This window comes from Lonchura striata, chromosome 5, assembly GCF_050655825.1.
Source record: "Lonchura striata isolate lonStrDom1 chromosome 5, ASM5065582v1, whole genome shotgun sequence".
In the NCBI taxonomy this organism is placed as follows: domain Eukaryota; kingdom Metazoa; phylum Chordata; class Aves; order Passeriformes; family Estrildidae; genus Lonchura; species Lonchura striata.
This window is the reverse complement of record NC_140707.1, coordinates 20658178-20679748: the sequence shown is the minus strand read 5'-3', so window position 1 is coordinate 20679748 and position 21571 is coordinate 20658178. Positions and strand designations below refer to the sequence as shown.

Sequence of the window (21571 nt, the reverse complement as noted above, 5' to 3'; positions counted from 1 at the left end):
GGACACGGGAAGGTGTCGGGGCTTGTCGGGCGGTGGAGGCAAACTCCAGCCTGGAGTTCCCTCGCTGAGGGGCTGCCCCAGCCATGGGCCTGAGAGGGGTGGTCGTGGAGGCTTGGGGGGGAGCAAAGGGACCTCCTGACACCCCCGGCTGAGAACAGGCCACATGTGACAGCAGTGGCTGTGTGGAGGGTCCTGGCACCTCCTGCCCTGCACTGGGTTCTGCTGGGGGGCTCCCTCCTGGCGTTCTCTGGGGAGTGTGGGGTGTGGTGGGGGGCCTGGGTTAGTGGTGGTAGGAGCTAAGCGGTGACCCCCCCCCCCCAAACTGGTTTGGCCCGTTTCAAACGCTCCCTCTCAGCTTATCTGGCTTCAAAGGGCTGCTGCTCCATCCCACGCACACAAACGCTCCCTGTGAACCAGGGGGAGACCCCTGCATCCCAAAAAATGTCTGTGCCCCCCAAACTCTGCCTCTCCTCCATCTTCTCCTTCTGACACCCCCAAACCCAACCTGTTACACCCATGGGTGCCCCGAGCTGGCTGTTCAGGGGGATATGGTGGGAAGGATACATTGGATCATGGCCATGGTGGCAGTGGGGATCCCTGGACACTCTTGGCAGCGTCATGAAGGTGGCCGAGCCGTGGTTCCGCTGTGAGGGCTGGCCCCCCGCGGACCCCTGGCCGTGCTGAAGATTTTGAGGAGCCCCAGTGATCCCCGAGATCCCAGCCTCGGCGGGGAGGCGAGCGTGTTCCATGCAAAACCCCGGCGAGGAGACTGGTTGGGCGAGGTGCGGGGCGGGCCCGCGCGCCCCACGCCCGCCGCAGACGCCGGCGCCCACCCGCACCCCGCAGCACCCAGGGGTGCACCTGCCCGCCCGAGGATGCTGCAGGACAACGGCCCTCCGGGGCCACCCAGCCAGGTACGTGCAGGCCACTCCCGCGGCCACCATCGCCACTGTCCCCACCGCGGGTCCCCGGGGACAGCCGGTGTCACTCGCCCTGCCACGCACCCTGTCCCCTTCCACTGGCCAGGGTGGTGCCGGCGGTCTGGGGCTCCAACACGTGGGTCTGGTGGCTGCCCAACAGCGGCCAGCTCTGGCCAGGAGGCTTTTCCCTCCCTCGGTCCCTCCCTGTGCCTCGGTGTCCCCAGCGTGGCTCCTGGCACGTGTGCGCGGTGTCCGGGCTGCGCGGAGCCACGGCGGCCACTCCCCGCCACAACTCCGCTGGCCCCGGCGGGCACGGTGGGACCCGGGCGTGGGGATGGGCACTCGGTGCTGCTCGGGGGGTGGGAGAGGACGCGGCTCTCCCAGGAGCCGGGGCTTCCCGGGAATGTGGCTCTGTCGCCCCGCGGGGGAGTGACAGAGGTGTCTCCAGGCTGGGGGTGGGCAGCGGCTGTTTTAGGGACCCCGGCTTGGGTTTATTTCACTCTGTGTCATTCCAGCTGTGCTCGGATCCCCTCGGCAATCCCTCAATTTTGCTTCAAAAGTTTACTTTGTGCTGATTTGCTGTTTCTAAGGCCCCTGGTGTATCCCCCTCCTATCCGACCTTCCCTAATTAACGAACTGCTCGATGAGGCAAGCGCTGCCCATTCCAGCTCTAAGCAATCCTTGAATCCCCCCGGACCCCTGAATTTCCAGTTGTCAGCTGCAGGGCAGTGTTACGGTGGGGGAATGTGGGTTTGGGAGGGAGACAGAGCTGGGGGAAGGTGGGGGTGCCAGTGGGCTCAGGGTTGTCCCCGCAGCCCCTCTGTCCCCCGGGGATGGCCCCGATCCCCAGGATCCTGGCATGGGGACGGCGGGCAAGTGTTGGCTTGCTGAGGGAGCGATCCACCCCCTCCGCCCGCTGCGGGGGGAGCCCATGATTCATCCGGGCTCCGAGGCTTGGGAGCGCCCGCCGAGCTCTGCCAAACTCGGTGCGCCCGTGGGGTGGTGCCGCAGTGGGAGAACAGGGGGGGCCTCGAGGGTTTTCCTGGGTGCTGTACCCCAAAAGACACAGGGGTGGCCCCCTGGGCAAAAGGGGGCTCCCACAAGCCCCAGATTTGGGGAGGTGGGTTACGCACGCTGTTCCTCAGCCCACCGGGATGGTGCCACCAAGGGGTGTTTGGGGCGGCCACCGGGGGACTGTCACCCCAAAGCGCTGGCCCGCAGGTCTACACCCCGCCCCTGCCGCGGCTCCTGCTGACGGCGGCACATTCCTCGGGCACAGCCGCCCTTCTCACCCCCGACCGAAGCGCGCACGGTGTCACCGCCGGGCGTTGTAAACCCGGCCCAGCAACGCTGCTGTCGCTGCCGGAGCGGTGACGCCAAGCGCTGAGCCAGGGCTGGCCACAGAGCCAGGCCCGCGTGGCCACGCTCGCCCCAAACCACCCGGCTGGTGACACGGAGCCACCGTGACCCCGAGCAGGGGCTGAGAACGGCCACGGCTCAGGTCAGGGATGAGCCGCTCGGTCCGTGAGCCGGGCTGCGGGACAGCGGCGTGGCCTGGCAGCGGGCGGATTTCGGGAGCTGACCCCGAGCGCAGCGGGCCAGGGGGACGTGGTGTCCCCAGTCTGGCTGCGATGGGGTGGCTCGGCAGCTGGGGCGAGGCTAATTAGTACCTGTGGTGGCAGCGGGGCCTGAGTCACCGCGTTCGTCACCGCGGGCCCGCGGCGCTCAGCCGCCCCTTTTTTATTGTTGTTGTTTTTTCATTCCCCGGCTGATTTGAAAAGCAAAGCAGGGAGGGCTCAGCCAGGAATTACTGCAAGGAGCCCCCACTCCAGGCTGGACCCCTGTGCCAGATGGGGGTCCAGAGTGCTTCTGGAAAGTGGCTTGAGTGGTCTGGGGGTCCCTGTGGAGGTGGCCTGGGGCTTTGTGGTCAGGGCTGGTTGAGAGGTCTCCCTGGTGGTCTGGGATGCCTCTGGGACCCCATGTGGGGGTCTGGGGCTCACTGGAGTGACAATCTGGGGGTCCAGAGCTGGACAGAGAATTCGTATAGGGGTCCAGAGCACTGTCCTCAGAGGTTTCCTGGGGATCTTGAGCTAATTGGAGGGACACTGTAGGGGTCTGGGGCTCAGTGGCAGGGCCATGTGAGTCTCTGAGGTCAATGGGAAGGTTCTCCAAAGGTCTGGGGCTCTCCTAGGAGACCATGTGAGACTCCAGGGCTCACTGGAGGAACAAAATGTGGGTGTCCAGGCTTCAGTGGCAGAGATGAATGGGGAGGCTTTGTGGGGGCTCAGGGCTGTTCTGGGGGGTTTCCTGGGGGTCTTGGGCTCACTGCTGGGACAGTCTGGGGGGTCTGGGGCTCACTGGTGTGGCTGCCCAGGACTCAGGGAGTGACTGTCTGAAGGGATCCCAGCTTTTCCTAAGGTAGGACCCCCAGACCCCTGGACCACCTCATCCCCGAGGTTATCCCTGGGCACCTCCACCTGTGGCGGTGACGATGGTGATGGTGTCAATGGTGACAGTGGCCCCGGTGGGGCCCCCTCCTTTTCCCGGCGAGGCGTGGCGGCGGGGCGGGACGGACGGGCCGGGACGGAGCCTCCCTACGGCTGGGGAACGCCGGAACGCCGCCACTGCCGCCGCTCACCTGCGCAGGGCGGCCGGGCTGGCCGCGGCCCCTCGGCGCACCATGCAGGAGACTAATGCCTTCCTGCTGTCGGCCCTGCAGCCCGAGGCCGGCGTCTGCTCCCTGGCCTTGCCCTCGGACCGGCAGCTGGACGAGCGTGGCCGGGAGGCGGCCGAGGCCCAGCGGCTGCGCAGCGCCCGTGTCCAGGAGCAGGTCCGCATCCGCATGATGCTGCGGGGGCAAGCGCCCGCCCGCCCCGAGGAGCTCGCCGACGGCACCAGAGGTGGGAGACCCCCGGGAGCCCCCGGGAACACGCGGTGGGACGGGTGGTGGGAGCCCCTCGGCCGGCGCTGGGGCTCTGGGCACACACTGACTGCGGGTTGGGGAGTGCCCCCCACCCTGACCGAGTCCCCCGAACGCCCTCGAGCATCCCCAGCGCTGGGATCAAGGGTAGCTCAGCCCCAGCGTGGGCTCGTTTTATCCCACTCGGGGTCCTGCCTCAGTTCCCCCACCTGCCCTTGGAGGGCTTTGTGCTGGTGGGGTCCCACACCCCACATTGGGCTGGCAGGGGGGGAGATTTTTCCCGCCCTGGCAGAGCCCCCACCAGCCTTGAGCGCCGGCGCTGGCCGGGCTCCAGCTCCTCCATTTAACGTCTGCGCCGGCGGCCTCCACCCTGCCGCCCCGCCCGGCACCGCCGGGATCCCCCGAGCCCCGACCCCCGCGCTGGGGACCCCAGTGGTGGGGACAGACCCCTCTGACACCTCGAGGGCTGCCCCAGGCGTGAGTCACGCACCTGGCACCACCAGCACCGGCGGCGTCCCTGTCCCGTCCCTGGTCCCTGTCGTGTCCCGCCGGCAGCCCTGGGGCGGTGGCAGGGCAGGTGGGCAGTGTGAGGTGTGCCATGGGGGGCGCTGGGGTTCCAGGTGCCGTTCCCAGGGCGGGGGAGCCGGGACTGGCTGTGAGGATGCCTGGGCTGCTGATCCAGCCGCGGCAGGGGGGACCGGGCTGAGCCGCGGCGTCCCCGCCAAGGTGGCAATTAGTGCCCTCGCCGTCGGGGCACGAGGCAGGGCGGGGAGGCCACTTCTGCTCCCCGTGGCCAGCGGGCAGGGGAAGGCGGTCTCCTCCCACCCCTTTGTCCCCCCAGCTCTGCTTGCGGTGCCCCGGTTCCCGCAGCAGGTCCCCCTGGGATGAGCTGGGGCGATCTTTGATCTCCAGATCCCGCCCTGCCCATGCTTACTCTGCCTCCTCTGTCCTGCAGGCGATCAGTACAGCTCGACCCTGCGCTCCTCCTTCAGCTCCTGCTCCCAGAGCAATGGGGTGGACCCCAAGGCCTCGGTAGGTACCGAGGCTTCATCCCCTGCCCACCGCCTCGGCGGCGCTGAGGAGAGCTCTGTGCTCCCCTGGTGGAGGTGGACGGACAGACTCCCAACCTTCCATCTTCCCCCCTGCAGCTGTACCAGCCGCTGGCCAAGAAGGATTTCGGCACGCTGCGGGGCAGCGGCTGGTCCTCGCGCTCGGCCGTGGACCTCACCCCGCACAAGCGCATGGCCACCATCAGCAACGGGGGCCTGGCCAAGGGCCGCGCCTACGTCGCCGGCTACGCGGCCTCGCAGGCGGCCACCACCTCGCCGCGGCCCAGCTCCTTCCACGAGCGCAACTTCCGCTGCCGGCAGAACCTGGACACGCTGTCTCTGCGCTCCCTTCGCCTGGCTGACGGGCCCCACCCGCTTGCCGACGACCGCTACAGCGTCCTGTCGGAGCAGCTGGACGCGCCGGGGCACCGGCAGCTCTACAAGAGCCAGGCCGGCAGTGGTTTCGGCCGCTCCTTCGCCTTCGAGCGGCAGCTGAGCGCCGGCACGGCCGCCAAGGCCGCGTGTGACTGGCTGGACGGCGCCGAGGGGCCGCCGAGCCGCACCATCCGCGCGCCCGCCATGCGCACGCTGCAGCGCTTCCAGAGCAACAACCGCTCGCGGCTCAGCGCCGGCTCCTTCGGCACGGTGTCGGCGGGAGGCGGCGGCGCCTTCCTGGGGCTGGGGGAGCACAGCTCCCGTGCCCCCTCCGTGCGCAGCCTGGCCGAGTCCGGCCACCACCTCGCGGAGCCGCGCGCCATGGAGATGTACAACGGGCACAGCACGCTGCTCGGCCACCACGCCGGCGGGTGAGGGCCGGGGGCTGCTCCGGGGTGTCTTGGGCCTTGTCCCCACTGTGGGAGGAGTGTGTCCCAGCCTGCTGGAGGAGGGTGAACCCCTCCAGCTCCCCCTGGGCACAAGGGATGTTGGGAAGAGGGGTGGGATGGTGGGCGCAGCTTGGTCTTGTGGTGATGCACCACAGCGCAGGCTGACCTCCAAGTGGGTCCTGCCCCTGGCTCCTGCATGGACACATCCTGAGACATGGCAGGAAGATGATGCTTAATCCACTGGGAATGGAGTCCCATGCCCAGAGCGCAGTGGGAAGGAGATGGGTTCATGGGGCTCCTTGGGCATGGGGGATGTGGCGGGGTGCAGAGGTGGAGGATCCTGTGGGATGCTCTGCCGGGACTCACCCAGCTGTGGTTCCAGGTTTGATGACATCGACCTGCCCTCAGCAGTGAAGTACCTGATCGCCAGTGACCCCAACCTGCAGGTGCTGGGCGCTGCCTACCTGCAGCACAAGTGCTACAGCGACAGCAGCGCCAAGAAGCAGGTGAGCCCCCGGAAAGGTGGGAGAAGAGATTTTCCCAGTGGGAGCAGGGGGTTTCCTGGTCCCTCTGACACCACGGGCAGGTGCAGGGGCCGGAGGGAGCCCTGGGAACGCAGCATGTCTGACCCCCCCGGGCTGTCCCCCAGGCCCGCAGCCTGCAGGCCATGCCCAAGCTGGTGAAGCTGTTCAACAGCCCGAACCAGGAGGTGCAGCGCCACGCCACCGGCGCCATGCGCAACCTCATCTACGACAACGCCGAGAACAAGCTGGCGCTGGTGGAGGAGAACGGCATCTACGAGCTCATGCGCACCCTGCGTGAGCCCGACGATGAGCTCCGCAAGAACGTCACAGGTTGGGGACAACAGTGGGGTGGGCAGGGGTCCCCCTCCCCTGAGGGTGGCCTTTACTCCCCTCATGTGAATGGAGCTCCACGGGGATGATCCCTTTGCTTGGTTGTCACCAGCACAAGCCAGGGGAGTTGGGGTGGGTGTGCTCTCCAGACGTTCCAGTACTGAGGGTCCCCCTCTGTGCAGGGATCCTGTGGAATCTGTCCTCCAGTGACAACCTGAAGGATCGCCTGGCCCGGGATACACTGGAGCAGCTCACAGACCTGGTCCTGGTCCCTCTCTCTGGGCTGGGGGCCTCGGGTGTCATCCAGCAGAACCCCTCAGAGGCAGAGATCTTTTATAACTCCACGGGCTTCCTCAGGTATCTCCTCCAGGTCTTCCCAGTTGGGAGCAAAATTTTGGAGGGAGGAAGAGACAGGAACACTGTCTGCAGGGCTCTTTTTTGGGCTCAGGAAGGGGTGGCTGTGGGGGATCCCCTTCTCTCCATGACAGAACCCCGTTCCCATGCAGGAACCTGAGCTCTGCCAGCCAGCAGACCCGGCAGAAGATGCGCGAGTGCCATGGGCTGGTGGACTCCATGATCCACTATGTGAACAGCTCCCTGGAGGTGGGAAAGTCGGAGGATAAGGTGAGCCCCCAAGCTGGTGGTGGAGGGGCTGAGGTGCTGCTCCCCCATCCTGTTGTACAAAGGCCCATCTTGTGATGCTGGGAGAACCAGTCCAGCTCCACAGAGTCCACCAACTGGGCTCACTGGGCACAGCCAGTGTTATGACTCTGCTGTGGAGCCCCTGTGCCAGCTGGACGCACCCTGCAGGTGGCCCAGGGATGACACCCTCGTGTCCTCTGTGCCCTCCCAGAGCGTGGAGAATGCAGTCTGTGTCCTGCGCAACCTCTCCTACCGCTTGTACGACGAGATGCCCCCGTCCTCGCTCCAGCGCCTCGAGGGCCACCGGAGGAATGCCGGCGGCACGATGACAGGGGAGCTGGTGGGCTGCTTCAGCCCCCAGAGCAAGAAGGCCCGGGAGGTCAGTGGGGGCACATCCTGGCCGTGTCACCGGGGTGGGGCTGGCACTGGGAAGCGCTGGCAGCAGACGTGATGCCAGGGTGGAGGTGGATGCCGTCCTCAGCTGGTGGGTGGGACACACGGGTGAGCTCAGAGGAGGGTGAATCAGGTGTCTGGGGTGAATCAGGGTGCTGAAGCCCTGCTTTTCCATGACATGGGGCATGATGTAGCCAGGGTGACCTGCCCAGCAGTTCAGGCCAGGCAGGTAGGGAAAGGCAACACTGGCAGGGAGGGACACTGCAGAGGGGACATCGCCGGAGTCTAACAATGCCCCTGTCCCTCAGCACTACCTGAACGCGGACATTGTCACCTTCACGGAGGTCTCCAAGGACCCCAAGGGCATGGAGTGGCTCTGGAACCCGCAGATCGTGGGCATCTACAACCGGCTGCTGCAGCGCTGCGAGCTCAACAAGCACACGACGGAGGCGGCCTCGGGTGCCCTGCAGAACATCACGGCCGGGGACCGCAGGGTGAGGCCCGGGGAACAGCGGGGGTCCCACAGCCTGCCCATCACAGCCGTGCTGGGAGGGGGGCACCTGGGCAGGGCTCACCCCGACCTGCTCCCAGTGAGGAGGAGGAGCAGGGAGCTGGTGGAGTCTCCAAGGGGGCGTTTGCCTTGCAGTGGGCCGGTGTGCTGAGCCGGCTGGCGCTGGAGCAGGAGCGCATCCTGAATCCCGTGCTGGACCGTGTCCGCACTGCCGACCACCACCAGCTGCGCTCCCTCACCGGCCTCATCCGCAACCTGTCCCGCCACGCCCGCAACAAGGACGAGATGTGTGAGTGCCAGGGGTGAATCAGGACTGGGGAGTTCTTCCCAACCTTTTCCTTTGCCTCCCGTTATCTCCAGCCACATCCCAACCCCATCCTGCCTGCTGCATCCCCGCTTGCAGCTGAGTTTGCGGGCTGTTCCCAGATGGGGAACGGGGATGGCTCTGTCCCCTCTGGCTCTGGCCACCAGCCCTGATGTCCCCTTTGCCCACAGCCACCAAGGTGGTCAGCCACCTGATCGAGAAGCTGCCAGGGAGCGTCGGGGACAAGGCCCCACCCGCTGACGTCATCGTGAACATCATCGCGGTGCTCAACAACCTGGTGGTGGAGAGCCCCATGGCCGCCCGCGACATCGTCTACTTCGATGGCCTCAGGAAGCTCTTCTTCATCAAGAAGCGACGGGACAGGTGGGAGCTGTTTGTCCCAGCTCACACCCGGGCTCCTGTCCTGCTTTCCTCTCCCTCTCTGCTCCAGCACAGTGGAAGAGGGTCACACGTTCCCCTTCCCAAGCCTTGGTGTTGGGAGTCACCACACTAGCTCAGAGTGGCCACCTGCCAGCACTTTGTCACCCCCTAAGGACACCCCATCATCACCAATGCTGCCTGTTCCCATCATGGAACCTCTCCCTGCTCTTGCCTGTTATTGTGGGATCCAGCCATTCACCTCCTGCCTCTCCCCACCCACACTAAGCCCCCAGTCCCTCCAGGCCCCTCTGGGGTTGTCTCCTTGGGCTGATGGGCACCCTCCCATGCTCAGTGTCCCCAAAACATCATTGCTTCCTGTCCCTTTCCCAGCTCGGACAATGAGAAGTCCTCCCGAGCTGCCGCCAGCCTCCTGGGAAACATGTGGCAGTACACCAAGCTCCACCGGGACTTCAAGATGGTACGTACCAATTCCACAGCCTCCCACAGCCAGTGGGAGGATCCCTAGGGAATCAAGGCCAGGGGATTCATCCTAGGGAGCCACACCACCCAAATGCTTCCCAGGATATGGTGGGGTCCCACTCCATCCCAGCGCGTTGTCCCTGTGCAGGTGGGGTGGGGACGGTGTGGCCATCAGTGCCGGAGCAGAGGGGCTCCGTGTGCCTGATGGGGCTGTCTCCTTGCAGAAGGGGTACCGGAAGGAGGACTTCCTCAGCCTCTGAGGACACCCTGGGAGCTGGAATGCCTCGCTGGGATGCTCTGTGCTGCCAGCCATGCTGTGGGGAGGCTGCTCGCTGCCAGACCTCCGCTCTGTAGCGTAATCCCTACATTCTATGTGTGTCCCCCCTCTGCCAGCTCCCCTTTCCTGGCTGGGGGACACTTGTCCTCCCTCCTGCCCAGCTTTATATCCAGCAGCTGCTTTTGGCTCTGCTGTAGGGCCCCACTGGGACCCCAGTTAGAGGGGGCTGCCCCATGGCACCTTTTGGGGGCCCTCCCCACGCTCAGGCAGCTGTCTGCAAAACTTGGCTTGTCCTGACTTGACGGGGGCAGGACCTGTAGGGAATCAGGAAGGTTCCTGTAGAGCAATTCTGGGGCAAGGGGGCTTCTGGGGGTGCTTCATCCCAGCTCCCTGAGCTGGGGATGTCCGTACCCTGTGCCAGTGTGGGATGTGCTGTGGGTTACACTTTTGTTCTGCCCTGGCTGGGTGGGGATAGAGCTTTGCATGGCTTGGGGGCTTGGTAGGCTCTGAGGTGGCTTCCTACAGTTTATGGGGTGGCACAGCGGCCGCAGGGAGCTGGGAAGTGACGCTGTGACAGCACTGCATTCCCCTTTGCTGTGGAGGGTGGGCAGGGGGCTGTGTCTGATGGGGCTCTGTGCCCTCACTGCAGGAAGCCTGGGAGGGCCTCAGGCCCATCTGTCACCCTGTGGGGACTGTCCCAGTGTGGCAGAGTTGCTCCTCACCAGCTGCTGCCAGGGCTGGGCCCTGCTGGTGCAGCAGGATCCGGGCAGGGCTGTCCGGGTCGTGTTTGCTGAGCAGCGTCGCCCTGTGGGTGGGGTGGTGTCCCCGGTGCTGGGTGCAAAAGCTCTCGGGTCCAAAGCTCTCTGTGCCACAGCGATGGCCAGGAGGGGACACATGGGTGGGCTGGGGATGGCTTTGGGGCTGGGGGAGCCCCCACGCTTGGGGGGCACAGGGCACCCCGTGGGGGGCACGATGTAGAGTAGGTAGAGGGGTGGGAGGATGGGGGGAGCGGGCGGAGGGGCTGGAGCAGCCCCACGGTGAGCGGCACCGGCGCGCTCCAGGCTCGGGGTCACGGGGTGTTTGGCTGTGCTGCTCTCTGTGTACAACCCCCCTGCCCTGTGTACCCCTGAAATAAAGGCCTTGAGTGATGCCCACCTGCACCTGTGTTTGATGGCACCTGGGAGAAGGGGACAGTGTCCTGGTGACACCAGCACAGGGTGAGGTTCCGTGCCTGGCATGGCTCAAGGGTTAGTGTGACAGGGACACTGGTGTGGGAAGGACAGACTAGAGCACTGCCTGTGGTGAGGAGACCTCCCCCATGTCACCTGTGTCTCCATCGTGGACAGACCCAGTGGGTGCAGCAGCCTTTTATTGTCATGGGGTTTTCCATAAGGGACAAAGGTGCTGCCACCACGCCTGTCAGGCACTCCCTGGGGCTGGGGCATGTTGTTCCTTGGAGAGCATCACCCATTCCAGAATTTGTCCATCATGTAGGAAGAATGTCCCTGCCACCCACGGCAAGGTAGAGGGCCCCGCCACCTGGGTGGCACCCAGGGGTGGTACTGAGGTATTATAGGCAGGGTGCTCCTGGTGATGGTTTTCCAGTTTTCCACTTCGGAGACAGCTCCTGATTTTCCAGCACAGCTGTGGCTCTGATCCCATCATAACTCCCGGGCTTCTCGGCCCTGACCTGGTCCGTGTGCCCCACAGGGCCGGGGGACACCTGTGGTCCTGCTCAGATGTCATCCTCTGTCACCAGGCAGTAGAAGTCCGTGCGGGCACCGTAGTTGCGCGATCCCAGATCCGAGACGTCGATCTCGGAGCGCTGCCCGTCCCGCAGCTGCGTGTCCTCCATCCCGCTGGATGCCAGATTCCTGGGAGTGCTGTGCCCACCGAGGCGGGGGGGCGGGGGGCTCCCGAAGACGCGTCCTCGGAGGCCTGGCAGGAGCAGGGAGATGGGTTTACGTGGAGGGGAAAGGGGCTGGACCCACCCCGCCGCCACAGGAGCGGGACGCAAAGCCCAGGAGTGACCTCCAGCGCCCATCTGTCCCCTCGGGAGAAGCAGCAGGGACACGGACCTGTGCCCAGGTCCCCGTCCGGGTCCAGGTCTCCTGCGCTGTCCAGGTAGCTGCTGTGCAGGATCAGCATGGGGTCCTTGTCCTCCTGCAGCTGGGTCTGCGGGTCCCCCACGCTGCCCGGGAAGGACACCTTGCGTGGCAGGGCCAGGCACAGCTCCTTCCAGAAGTCTGACGATGGGGTCTGCAGGAGCCCGGAGGGGATGAGCTGGGCTGGGACCACCGGAGCACGGCCCCGCAGGGTTCCAGGAGCTCGGCTTACTCTCCCCGGCGCTGGGAGCTTGGCCAAGGTGAGGGCTGTGCTCCGGCATGGCACCGTGCCCACGCGCCGGCGGAGAAACCGGCCCGACCTGCTGGAACGCTCCCCAGGGCTCCGGCTCCCAGCCTGGCCTCGAAATGGCCGGAGTGGCCCTGGGCCAAAGCTCTGCTCAGGGAGCTGAGGCTGGGGATGCCCTGGAGTGTCATGGGGTCCTGACCATGCAGGTTTGGGGGGTGAGCTCCCAGATCTGAGGCTCTTCTGGTTGGGTTTTTAAATGTCCTCAAAAAGGTGAGTGCCCCAACCTGCTCTTTAGCACTGCAGCCTGGGGCACAGCCCCAGAGGGCAGCAGGGAGGTTGACCCTAAACGGGGAGCTGGGAATGGAAGGGGGTGCTGGTGGGATGGGTCCTGCGCAGCTCTCACCATGGGGCAGCCCCAAAGGGCAGCAGGGAGGCTGGCACTGTGGGGTGCTGGGGAGGGAAAGGGGGCTCGGGGAGGGTCAGATCCTGCTTGGAACTCACCATGGAGCCGGCTCTCCACACCAACAGGGTCACTGCGCTTCGGTGCTGCTTCAGCAGGGTGATGGCAGGGTGAGTGATCTCCCGGTACTGGCTCTCAAAGACGATGAAGATGGGTTTCCTGGAAAGCTCCAGCAGCCTCCAGAGCCCTTCCCTGTGAGGCAAATGGGTGACAGGATGGTGAGGGACCTGCCAGCCCCTCTCCTCTCCTGTGAGAGCTGCTGCTCTCCTACCTGAAACTGCTGTTGCACCACTCCTGCTCCAGGTATGCAACGGAGAGCACCACGATGAGGCGCCGGCACCGGCTGACATTCATGATGAGGTCAGCTGATGGCTCTGTGGGTAAAAAGGGTGTCAAGCCCCCAGGCCCTGTGTCACCCCCTGCCCAGCCCTGCCTGGTGCCTACCTGAGTTGGGCAGGATGTTCTGCTCGTCCAGGAAGAGCTTGTAGCCATGGCGGTTTTCCAGCTGTGGCTTCACAATGAAGTGGATGAACTTTCGGTCATCGGGGGCAGTGGCGTGGGAGACGTAGGCATCGTAGAGCTTCCCATCTGGGGAGATCCACAGAGCAGGGATAACATGGGAAGGGCTGTGTGAGCCCCCAGACCACGGGAGGCTGTTCCCAGTGGGAACACCTCTGGCTCACCATTGATCTCCAGCTCTCCGTAGCGGTCCCGGTACCAGAGGAGCACATTCAGGCGGCACTGGACATAGAGCACAGCCAGGAGCACCAGGAGCACCAGGACCAGGAGGGCTGCCAGCACCGCCGGCACGTGCCCCACCGCCTCTGCCAGGACAGGGAAGGGCATGGTGAGCAGCATACCTGAGTTTGGTGCAGGTTTGCACCTTGGTGTGGGAGAAGCAGCAGGGCTGCACTCTCCTCAATCCCCCCGTGCACCTGGGCTCTCCGTGGGATGCCCCCCCCATGTCACCAGCAGGTGCCTACCTGCCTGCCGCAGGGTGAAGGTGGCCGTGGCATTGCTGATCCAGCAGGCGAACACCCCGAAATCGGCATCGTGGGTGAGGTTGAGCTGCAGGACACTGGCCAGGAGCTGCTCTGAGGAGTTTTGGCCAGACCTGACAGGACATGAGGGATTCTGTGGGTTGGGCTGTGTGGTGACACCCTCCAAAAGCAGATGGACAGCTGTCCCCAGGGCAGGCTCCTTACCAGACAGTGTCCTGGCTGCTCCCACTGCCCAGCCACTGCCCATCCTTGCTCCAGGTGGGAATGGGCTGGCAGTGCTCGGTGCCTGCCCAGCGCACGGTGCAGTTCAGCTCGACCCGGCTCCCCAGCACCAGGTCCAGCGTCTCATTGGCAGCCGGCACCAGGATTTCAGGGGGCACGCTGCAAAGTTCTAGGGGCACAGAGGGGAGCAGGTTTGGATGGGAAAGCTGATCCAGCTCCCCCCAGGGCACATGACTGCTGTAGCCATCCCGGAAAAACAAGCTCTGCCTTGGGGGGTCTGGCAGTGAGTGGTTTTTGTGGCTCTTTAGCAACATACTGAGCCGGTTTGGGGGCTGGGAAGGACCCTTGGCATCTAAGAGGTGATACCAGAGCAGGACCCCCAGCTGAGCTTGCACAGGGATCCTTCCCAGCTGAGAACAGGGGAGAATTGGGATTTCACCTACCTGCCATGGCGCGCTCAGGTGACAGGCGCGGGTGCTGCCAGCATCTCACACAGCGTCTTCCGGGACGGACAAAGTCCGCCTGCTGCCGCCACAGGGCGGGCTGGGCCTGGCACAGACCGGGAGTAGCTCCGTGAGTGCTGGCACAGGGAGGGCCTGGCCACCCCCATCAGCCCCCGTGGCAATTCTGACTGGGGGTGGTGGGTGCTGCTCTGCGGTAAAGCCAAAGCCACGTCCCACCCACAGCCTGGTGGCCACTGTGTCACCTGCCCTCCCTGCACTGACTCCCAGCCTGGCTTTCCCAACCGTGAATTTTTGCGTGGGAGGTGATTAATGACCAGCTGGGGGTTGCAGGATTTAAAAAAAATGTAGCTTCAGCCCAAATCCAAAACCAAGCTGGGGAAATGAGCTCAGCCATGCAAAACCACAGCTTTGGGGGTCTCAGTGGTACGTCCCTCACCTGCCAAGCCCCCTGCCTGGGCTGCAGAGCTGCCTCCAGCCTGACATGCCCTTAAACCTGCTAATTACCAGTGGTCTGGTTTGTTTATGGAAAAGCAGCCTCCCACCTGGAGAGCTCCCCAGCGGGTGCCGCGTTCCTGGCGTGTTGGGAGCCTCGGCGCGTTGCTACCCTGTGGCTGTGCCCAGGGACTGGCACAGCTGCACAGCATTCCAGGCAAGCAGGGAGCACAGGGATGGCACACAGGGACCTCCCAGTTGGCATTACTGGTGGTGTCACTGTGATGGCCCCGTGGAAAGAGGCAGATACTGGGAGCAGAGCCCGGCAAAGCTGGGCTCCTCTATCCCCACACACCTGATGTGGGTGATGAGGGTGACGGGGCTGAGGTGGGAGTCTCAGGGACGTCACGGTGCCTGTGTTTCCATGGTAAACACTTGGCCTAACACTGGGAGTCAAGAGGGGTGAAAGCCTCTCCCAGGGCTCCTCTTTGCTGTGGAGCTTCAGCACTCCTGGCTGTGCCCTGATTGTGGGTGGGAGCAGGGCTGGTCCCCTCGTGTTGGCTGGTGTGGAGTGGAAGGGGAGGTCTGTGGTGCCGCCTGGCTTGGAGCAGGGATGCAGGCACGGTGCTGCCCTCTGGAGCAGCCTAGTGCCAGGCATGGGTGAAACCAGGGATCAAGGTACATGAGAGATGCCCAGTATGTGTTCAGCTTGACCAGCTGGAAGTGATTTATACCTAAAGGATTAACTGAGTTTCTCCATGGCCAGGGAAGGAAGAAGATGGGATGGAGACAAGCCAGCCCACCTGGATTTCACATGGAGAAAGGGTGGGAGATGCTCCTGAGCATGGCATGGGGCTGTCTCTGCCTGGTGTGATGCTCCAGCTTTGTTCCTGGATAGGTCACTCCTAAGCCATTTCCTCTGACGGCCGGAATAAGGAAGCTCTGACAGGCTGCAGCCTGGCCAGGGGCTGTGTGGAGGCCCCAAAATCCCCGGAGCCCCTTTGCTCCAGGGAAGGACAGTGCTGGATGGCAGGAAGGGGGTGCTGGGGCTGCCGAGGGCCAGGGAGGGAGGAGCACCAGCTAACGGGCAGCAGTGGCTCCCATTTCCCACATCCTGGCGTGGGGAAACCCCGGATTTGAGGCAGGGCACCATGTGGAGGTTGTGGGGTGGTGAATGATGGCTGGGAGAAGCATTCCCTGGAGCACAGCCATGGGGAAAGCGAGCAGGGCAGGGAGGCACCGTGGCCAGGGAGTTGTGGGGTGGGTGCGCCGAGGCAGCGAGCGGGATGGAGAGCGAAGGAGAGCCAGGACGGGAATGTGCAGGGAATGGGGTGAAGGTGAAACCCTGCTGACCTCATCTGAGGCGGCTTCAGCACGGAAAGAAAAGCAGAACAGAGCTGCATTTACCTTTGGAGCTTCCCCGGCCGCAGGCTTCCTGCTCGTCGCCTCCTGCTTGAGCCGACCCGACTGGCCGGATCAGGGCTTGGAATTTCTCTCTCTCTCTCTCTCTCTCTCTCTCTCTTTTTTTTTTTTTTTTTTTTTCCTTTTAATAGTTTATCTATTTCTCCTCCCAGTTCAGCCCCTGCCCTCGGCTGGGCGCTCCCGCTGCCCCAATCCCTGGGCGCCAGGCCTGTGGGAAGGGCTGGCTGTGCCTCCCTCCCACTGCTCCACCTCCACCTGAACCTGCGGGGGAAGAGTTCAACAGCTCCGGCTTCAAGGGAGGGGAAAAGAGGAGGGGGACAGCAACACATCCAGCAAGTGTCACAAGACTTCGGGGTCAAGGCAGAGCTCCTGGTTTTCCAGGCTGGAAGCACCCACAGAGGTATCAGGGCAAGAAGAAACCTGCCATCAGCTGTGGGGTCTCCTGTTTGTTTCCTTCTCCTCCCTTTCCTCCTCTCTTTGCCTTTAGAGCCTTTTTGCCAGATGAAGCTGGTGCTGGAGGTGGTTGCTCCAGCTGGCACTGGCTGTGGGGAGCCAGATCCAGCCGTGGCCACTGGTGGAGAGCAGATACCCCGTGTGCTAATTACCACGGAGGTGATTACAGCCTCGGCACGCCCCGGGCATGGATGTGGTCACAGCAGCACCCAGCAGCCCCTGGACAAACACAGCCTGAGCTGCAAAAGCTTCAATGAGCATTTGATTTAAGGCCAAGAAGGGAAGAACAGGGCCACGGGTGCAGTATATGTATTTATGTATTTTTGAATATATATATATAGTATTATATTTAATAATACATAAATATATGTAGATGTATATTGAATAACTATGTATATATAAATAAATAGGTACAGGTCACAGGTAGGCCTCTGAGCCTGTTCCCATGGAGAAACACTCTGACTCCTTGTTGTTTAGGATATAAGCTACCAGTGTTGTTGGCTTGTTGTGGGAGGGAAAGAGGCAGATCCCTGTTGGCATCTCTGGGGAGAATCCTCTACTCCTTGGTCCCACAGCCACTGGCTGTGTGTGTTTTAGAGCAGCCTTTTTTGAGGGCTGCACACTTCTCACAGACACTGTGAAAATCCAGTGTAAATGTATTGTATTTGTGGGATAGTGAAGGATTGCATGGAAGAAGCCCAGGTCCTGGGGATGGCAGGGGTGTGGGGAGGCTTGGGAGCAAACCAGGAGCCGATAAGATCTTTCTTGTCCATCAAGGTTATCCCTGTGGTAAGTTACATGGAGGAGCAGATCCAGTTTTGGCCACAACGGTGCAAAAACAGGACAAGCCTGAGGGCTCAGCAAGCTTCTTTCCATTCCCTATGGGGTTGTTAGTGGCTTTCCATGCTCTTGGGAACAAAGTTCTGAGGCTGAGTTAACCCTGGTGCCTTTCATTGCAGTCCTGACTGGAATGTGTCACCTCCAGGGCACAGCCCCCAGGAATGACACCTTGGGAAGCGTCTGTGGCGGGCTCCTCATGGGACACAGGCAGTGCCAGGGTGGTGTCCAGCCAGGTTGGGGTCACTATGGGTGGGAAAGGAGGGGGCTGTCCCCCAGTTCTGCCTCTGGGATCCCCTGTCAGAGACCCTTGAGCTGTGGCACCTGTCCAGTGCCCATTCCTGCTGCAGACAAACTCGTTCTATCTGGAGTATGGCAGCCAGCCAGTCGTGAAGTCTCTAAAGGAAAAGGTGGGATAACCCTATCATTTGGGATTTGCTGTGTTTTTCTCATTTCCCCCACGTATTTCCATTATCCTGGCACGTTTACCAGGCTGTGTTCCCACTGTGCATGGCCAAGTCTTGGTGTCCCACCAACCAGCTCCCACACAGCCCTCAGAGCTGGCACTGCAGCTGCCACCTGCTGTGATTGTCCCCACTAAGACGAGGAAAGGTTTTGGGGGATGATTTGGGATGGCAGAGGAGGAAGGCAGGAGCAATACCAGGCAGCGTGTCCACGTGGTTGTTGTATTTATTTACTGATGGCTGGTGGCAGCTGAGCCAGGAACAGCTCTGAGGACCTGGCTGAGCCTGGAGCTAAAGGCGAGATAACAACGGCATTTTCCCAAAGACCGTGGATCTGCGTCCATGGAGACAGCAGGGCGGAGCTGCATCCTAGTGGGAGTCATGCCGGGGAGGAGTTCGGTGAAAGAGGGACTCAAGTTCCCCAGGGGTGCGACAGCAAGGAGGTCACGGAAGGCAGTGGAAAAAGAGGCCAAAGTGCAACAAAAGGGCTGGAGAGGGAGGCTGGAACGACGTAAGTGGTGTTTCCTGTGCTTAAGGAAGTGAGTGACAAGGACCCAGGTGATCTCCTGCAGCACAACATCTGGGTGCTGCCCCTGGGTTTGTCCCCAGCGCCGGGCTCTGTCCCAGCCACTCCCCATGCCGGGGAGGCTCATCCCGGCCCTGCCACAGCATGCTTCCCGAGTCAGAAAGCAGTCTGCTCCTGTGAAGCCACTGTCTTGTCATCACTTCCCAGCTCAAGTCCAGCTCGGTCCCAGGTGGGACACGTGGCACCGTGTCGTGGGGTTCATCCGGCACCCCTGGCACTGCCAGGCTGGGAAAGGGGCTCGAGTCCGTGTTCTTCTCCTTGGAGAGCGGTGGCTACACCTCGGTGGAGTATTCTGTTGTGCTGGGGAGAGAGGAGAAGAGGTGTTGGGAAGGGAACTGTCTGAGTTGGGAGGTGTAGAAAAACACTGCAAGTAGGAACAGGGCCTCTTCCCCAGAATAGACTGAGAAAGAATTACAGGCTGTTTGTGGGAAAGCCCTGCTTGTGGGAAATCCCAGTCAGTAGGAAGGCAGAGATGGAAAGCTGTGACAGCGTAGTGTTGTGTTGATTTTGCATGGCCTGGTTTTTGGTACTGTGGGGGCACAGAGGTGACTTCTGTGAGAAGCTGCTGGAAGCTTCCACCATGTCTGGCAAAGCCAATTCCAGGATGGCTCTGATAATGGACATGCTGCTGGCCAAGGCTGGGCCAGAGATGGAGATATTGATAATGTATTTAAGAAGAAAATCGAAACAAAAAGGTGCACAGGTTTTTTTTTGCTAGCTAGAGAAGAGGAGGAGGTGAGAACATGCAAGGGAAACGAGATGCAGACACCAAGGTCAGTGCAGAAAGAGGGGGAAAAGCTTCTCCAGGCACTGGAGTTGAGGTTCCTCTGCAGGCCGTGGTGAGACCATGGTGAAGCAGCTGTGCCCCTGCAGCCCATGGGGATCCTTGGGGGATGCAGAAAGCCACCCGAAACCTGTGGGGAGATGAGCAGGTGGGTGCCTGGAGGAGGCTGTGATCCAGTGGGATACCTGGTGGAGAGAGGGGGCCCTGCTTCCTGGCTGGAGCAGCCTGTCCTTGAAGGACTGACCCTGTGGAAGAGTGACCCACACCGCAGCAGCTTTAGGACTGTGCACCCAAGGAAGGGACTCACATTGCAGCAGTTTTGGGAGGATTCCTGCTTGTGAGTTTTGAGCCGTGGTGGAGAGGATTGCAGAGAACTCTCTCCTGTGGGAAGGGAGCCCATGGTGTAGCAGGGGAAGGACTCCTCTCCCTGAGCAGTGGAAGAAAACCTGGTGTGATGAGCTAACCAAAACCCCCATGCCCTCTTCCCTGCATTGTCAGTGGGAAGGAGGGAAGGGTTGGGGGAAGCAAAGGTTTTTAAGAGCTTATTTTGCTTCTCATTATGGTCCTATGATTTTGTTAGTAATAAATGCACTTTGTACTTCTAAGTTGAGCCTGTTTTGCCCTTGGAGTGTTTTCTCCTGGTCCTTATCTGAACTCATGAACCCTTTGTTAATTTTTTCTCTCCTCTGCACAGCTATGGCAGTGAGTGGCTTTTGTGGGTGCCTGGAGTTTGGCCAGTGTTAAACCATGACACTGGTTGAAAGATGTTAGTGGGGGTGTGTATTCTATTTGCCATCTGTTGGAGTTGGGGCAGTTATCTTCTGTTAATTGGGCAGTTTTCTTTATCTCTTCCACAACCAATCCTCCCTCCAGGAGATATCTTCTGTTCATGGGTCATAGAATCTCATTGCATGACTGATAAAATTCTATCATTCCACTGGGAGAAGCTCTGCCCAGAGGGAAGAGCCAACCATTCCTCCCTGGATATAATTTGAGATTTAGAACACCACAGCAGCTTTTTCCCACTGGATTTGCAGAGGAGCAGCTGTCTTCTCCACTGGATTCCCAAAGGAAGACCATGCCTATCTACACCACCACTGAACCTTCAGAGGAAAACTCCACCCTGACCCACAGGGTGTCAGGTTGTATTTTGACTCTGTCAGTGGTTTGTTTTCTTGTTCATACTATTGCATTTGTATTTTTAATTTTCCTAGTAAAGAACTTTTATTCCTATTCCAATATCTTTGCCTGAGAGCCTTTTAATTTCAAAATCATAATAATTCAGAGGGAGGGGGTTTACGTATTCCATTTCAAGGAAGGCTCCTGCATTCCTTAGCAGACACCTGTCTTTTCAAACCAAGACATGGGTATTTCCTGAACCCTGAAATCTGCTCCCATCGGGATTATGGGTGGCAGCTGGGACAGGGTGGCCATGGAGAGGGGTTTAGGTTGAGCCCTCCCCAGAGCAGGGCTTAGTCAGTATGGGACAGCAGCACTGGGGCAGCTACAATGGTTCTGTTTCCTACTGAAATACTTAATCCTTTTTCTTTAAACAATGTTTAGATGGAAAACCTGGACCAAGTCCTTCCCTGGGCAAAATCACTTCTTGTTTTAACTTGGAGCTTTTCTTTTTTTCTAAAGGAAAAGAGGCTTCAGAGCAGACAGATCCTCAAACCTGACAACCCCTGGCACCTTCCAGGGCATCACCCACCTGAGTTCATTACGGAGATTGCTGTGTTTTTCTGTCAGAATTTTATTCTTGACCTTCTGGGGGACATCGGGGATGTACCAGGCTGCGATCAGCTTCACACACAGAGCCACGTGCTGTGGGAAGCAAAGGCAGTCAGGGCACGAGGCACAGATCTAACCCCTTTCCCAGCCCTCTCCTGCCTCCCTGGGTGCTCACCTCAAAGAGGATGAGGAAGGCGAGCCGGGCTGCGAAGATGTGCCAGAACTGGACGGTGTAGGTGTAGTCGTCAGCATTCCGGTAATCCCGGTACCTGCAGCACAGCTCCATCAGTGCCAGCCCAGGCCATGCCATTCTGGCCTGGATGTCACTGTGAGGGACAGGGGGTGGCAGGGGGCTGCTCTTACCTGCACTCCTTGATCTGCTCCCCTTTAAATTCTGGCAGCACCTTGGTGTGGGGCTCGAAGTCCTGGATGTGGAATACGGAGAGGCTGTTGTTGATGTACCCGGTGGAGCAGCTGTGAGGAAGGACAGGGTTGAGCACAGATTGTACCTCCTGTTCTGGGAAAGCAGAACCCACCTGGGGCTCTCACTGCCCACTTTCTCAAAGCCTGGTGGAAGTGGAGGGCTCAGAAGCTTCTGTCCAGTTTGAGTGAACTTGGTCAGTCAGCCAAGGCTTGGAGAAACGGGGAGGGCAGGAGAGAGCATGTGCCTGCATCCTGGGAATCCTGTAGCCCTTCAATGTTACACACTGCCCTTCACCACAGGGATGATGTGATGATGCCATTTGGGAGTGTTCCCCTGTTCCCTTTTCCCCCCCACCCTGCTTTGGGGGACAGATCAACTGTCTTG

General features: G+C 61.4%; 3 protein-coding genes across 6 annotated transcripts in view; 1 reads left to right on the top strand and 2 right to left on the bottom strand.

Moving 5' to 3' along the window:
• The first annotated feature begins 3375 nt into the window (after positions 1 to 3375).
• On the top strand, positions 3376 to 16815 carry PKP3 (plakophilin 3). Of its 2 annotated transcripts, XR_014955528.1 has the most exons (14): positions 3376 to 3820; positions 4796 to 4872; positions 4989 to 5695; positions 6096 to 6219; positions 6363 to 6567; positions 6750 to 6924; positions 7074 to 7191; positions 7421 to 7588; positions 7911 to 8096; positions 8249 to 8402; positions 8609 to 8801; positions 9189 to 9276; positions 9503 to 16308; positions 16396 to 16815. XR_014955528.1 is itself a non-coding variant. In XM_021556097.4 (13 exons), exons 1-13 carry the CDS (start codon positions 3412 to 3414, stop codon positions 9536 to 9538), a joined length of 2640 nt encoding a protein of 879 aa, XP_021411772.4. In that variant the 5' UTR covers positions 3376 to 3411; the 3' UTR covers positions 9539 to 16815. The 2 variants fall into 2 exon arrangements, 1 of the variants encoding a protein (XP_021411772.4); XM_021556097.4 differs by having other exon boundaries at positions 9503 to 16815.
• On the bottom strand, positions 10908 to 16019 carry SIGIRR (single Ig and TIR domain containing). The gene is made up of 10 exons (XM_021524737.3): positions 15894 to 16019; positions 14034 to 14139; positions 13573 to 13759; positions 13351 to 13481; positions 13051 to 13191; positions 12812 to 12955; positions 12639 to 12741; positions 12409 to 12559; positions 11634 to 11814; positions 10908 to 11493 (listed from the first exon to the last, which is right to left on the bottom strand). The coding sequence occupies exons 2-10, from the start codon at positions 14038 to 14040 to the stop codon at positions 11291 to 11293; spliced, it is 1248 nt and encodes a 415-aa protein (XP_021380412.3). The 5' UTR covers positions 14041 to 14139; positions 15894 to 16019; the 3' UTR covers positions 10908 to 11290.
• The window catches only part of ANO9 (anoctamin 9), a 20909-nt gene continuing 15345 nt past the window's right edge, over positions 16008 to 21571 (bottom strand). Inside the window, exons 21-24 of one of the 3 annotated variants that reach the window (XM_077784432.2) lie at positions 21127 to 21237; positions 20939 to 21032; positions 20744 to 20856; positions 16008 to 19162 (exon numbers count right to left, since the gene is read on the bottom strand). In XM_077784432.2, coding sequence (XP_077640558.2) covers positions 18967 to 19162; positions 20744 to 20856; positions 20939 to 21032; positions 21127 to 21237 — 514 coding nt within the window. In that variant the 3' untranslated portion in view covers positions 16008 to 18966. Of the gene's footprint in view, positions 19460 to 20743; positions 20857 to 20938; positions 21033 to 21126; positions 21238 to 21571 lie in introns of all 3 variants that reach the window. The other 2 variants (XM_085579986.1, XM_085579985.1) reach the window with 2 other exon arrangements.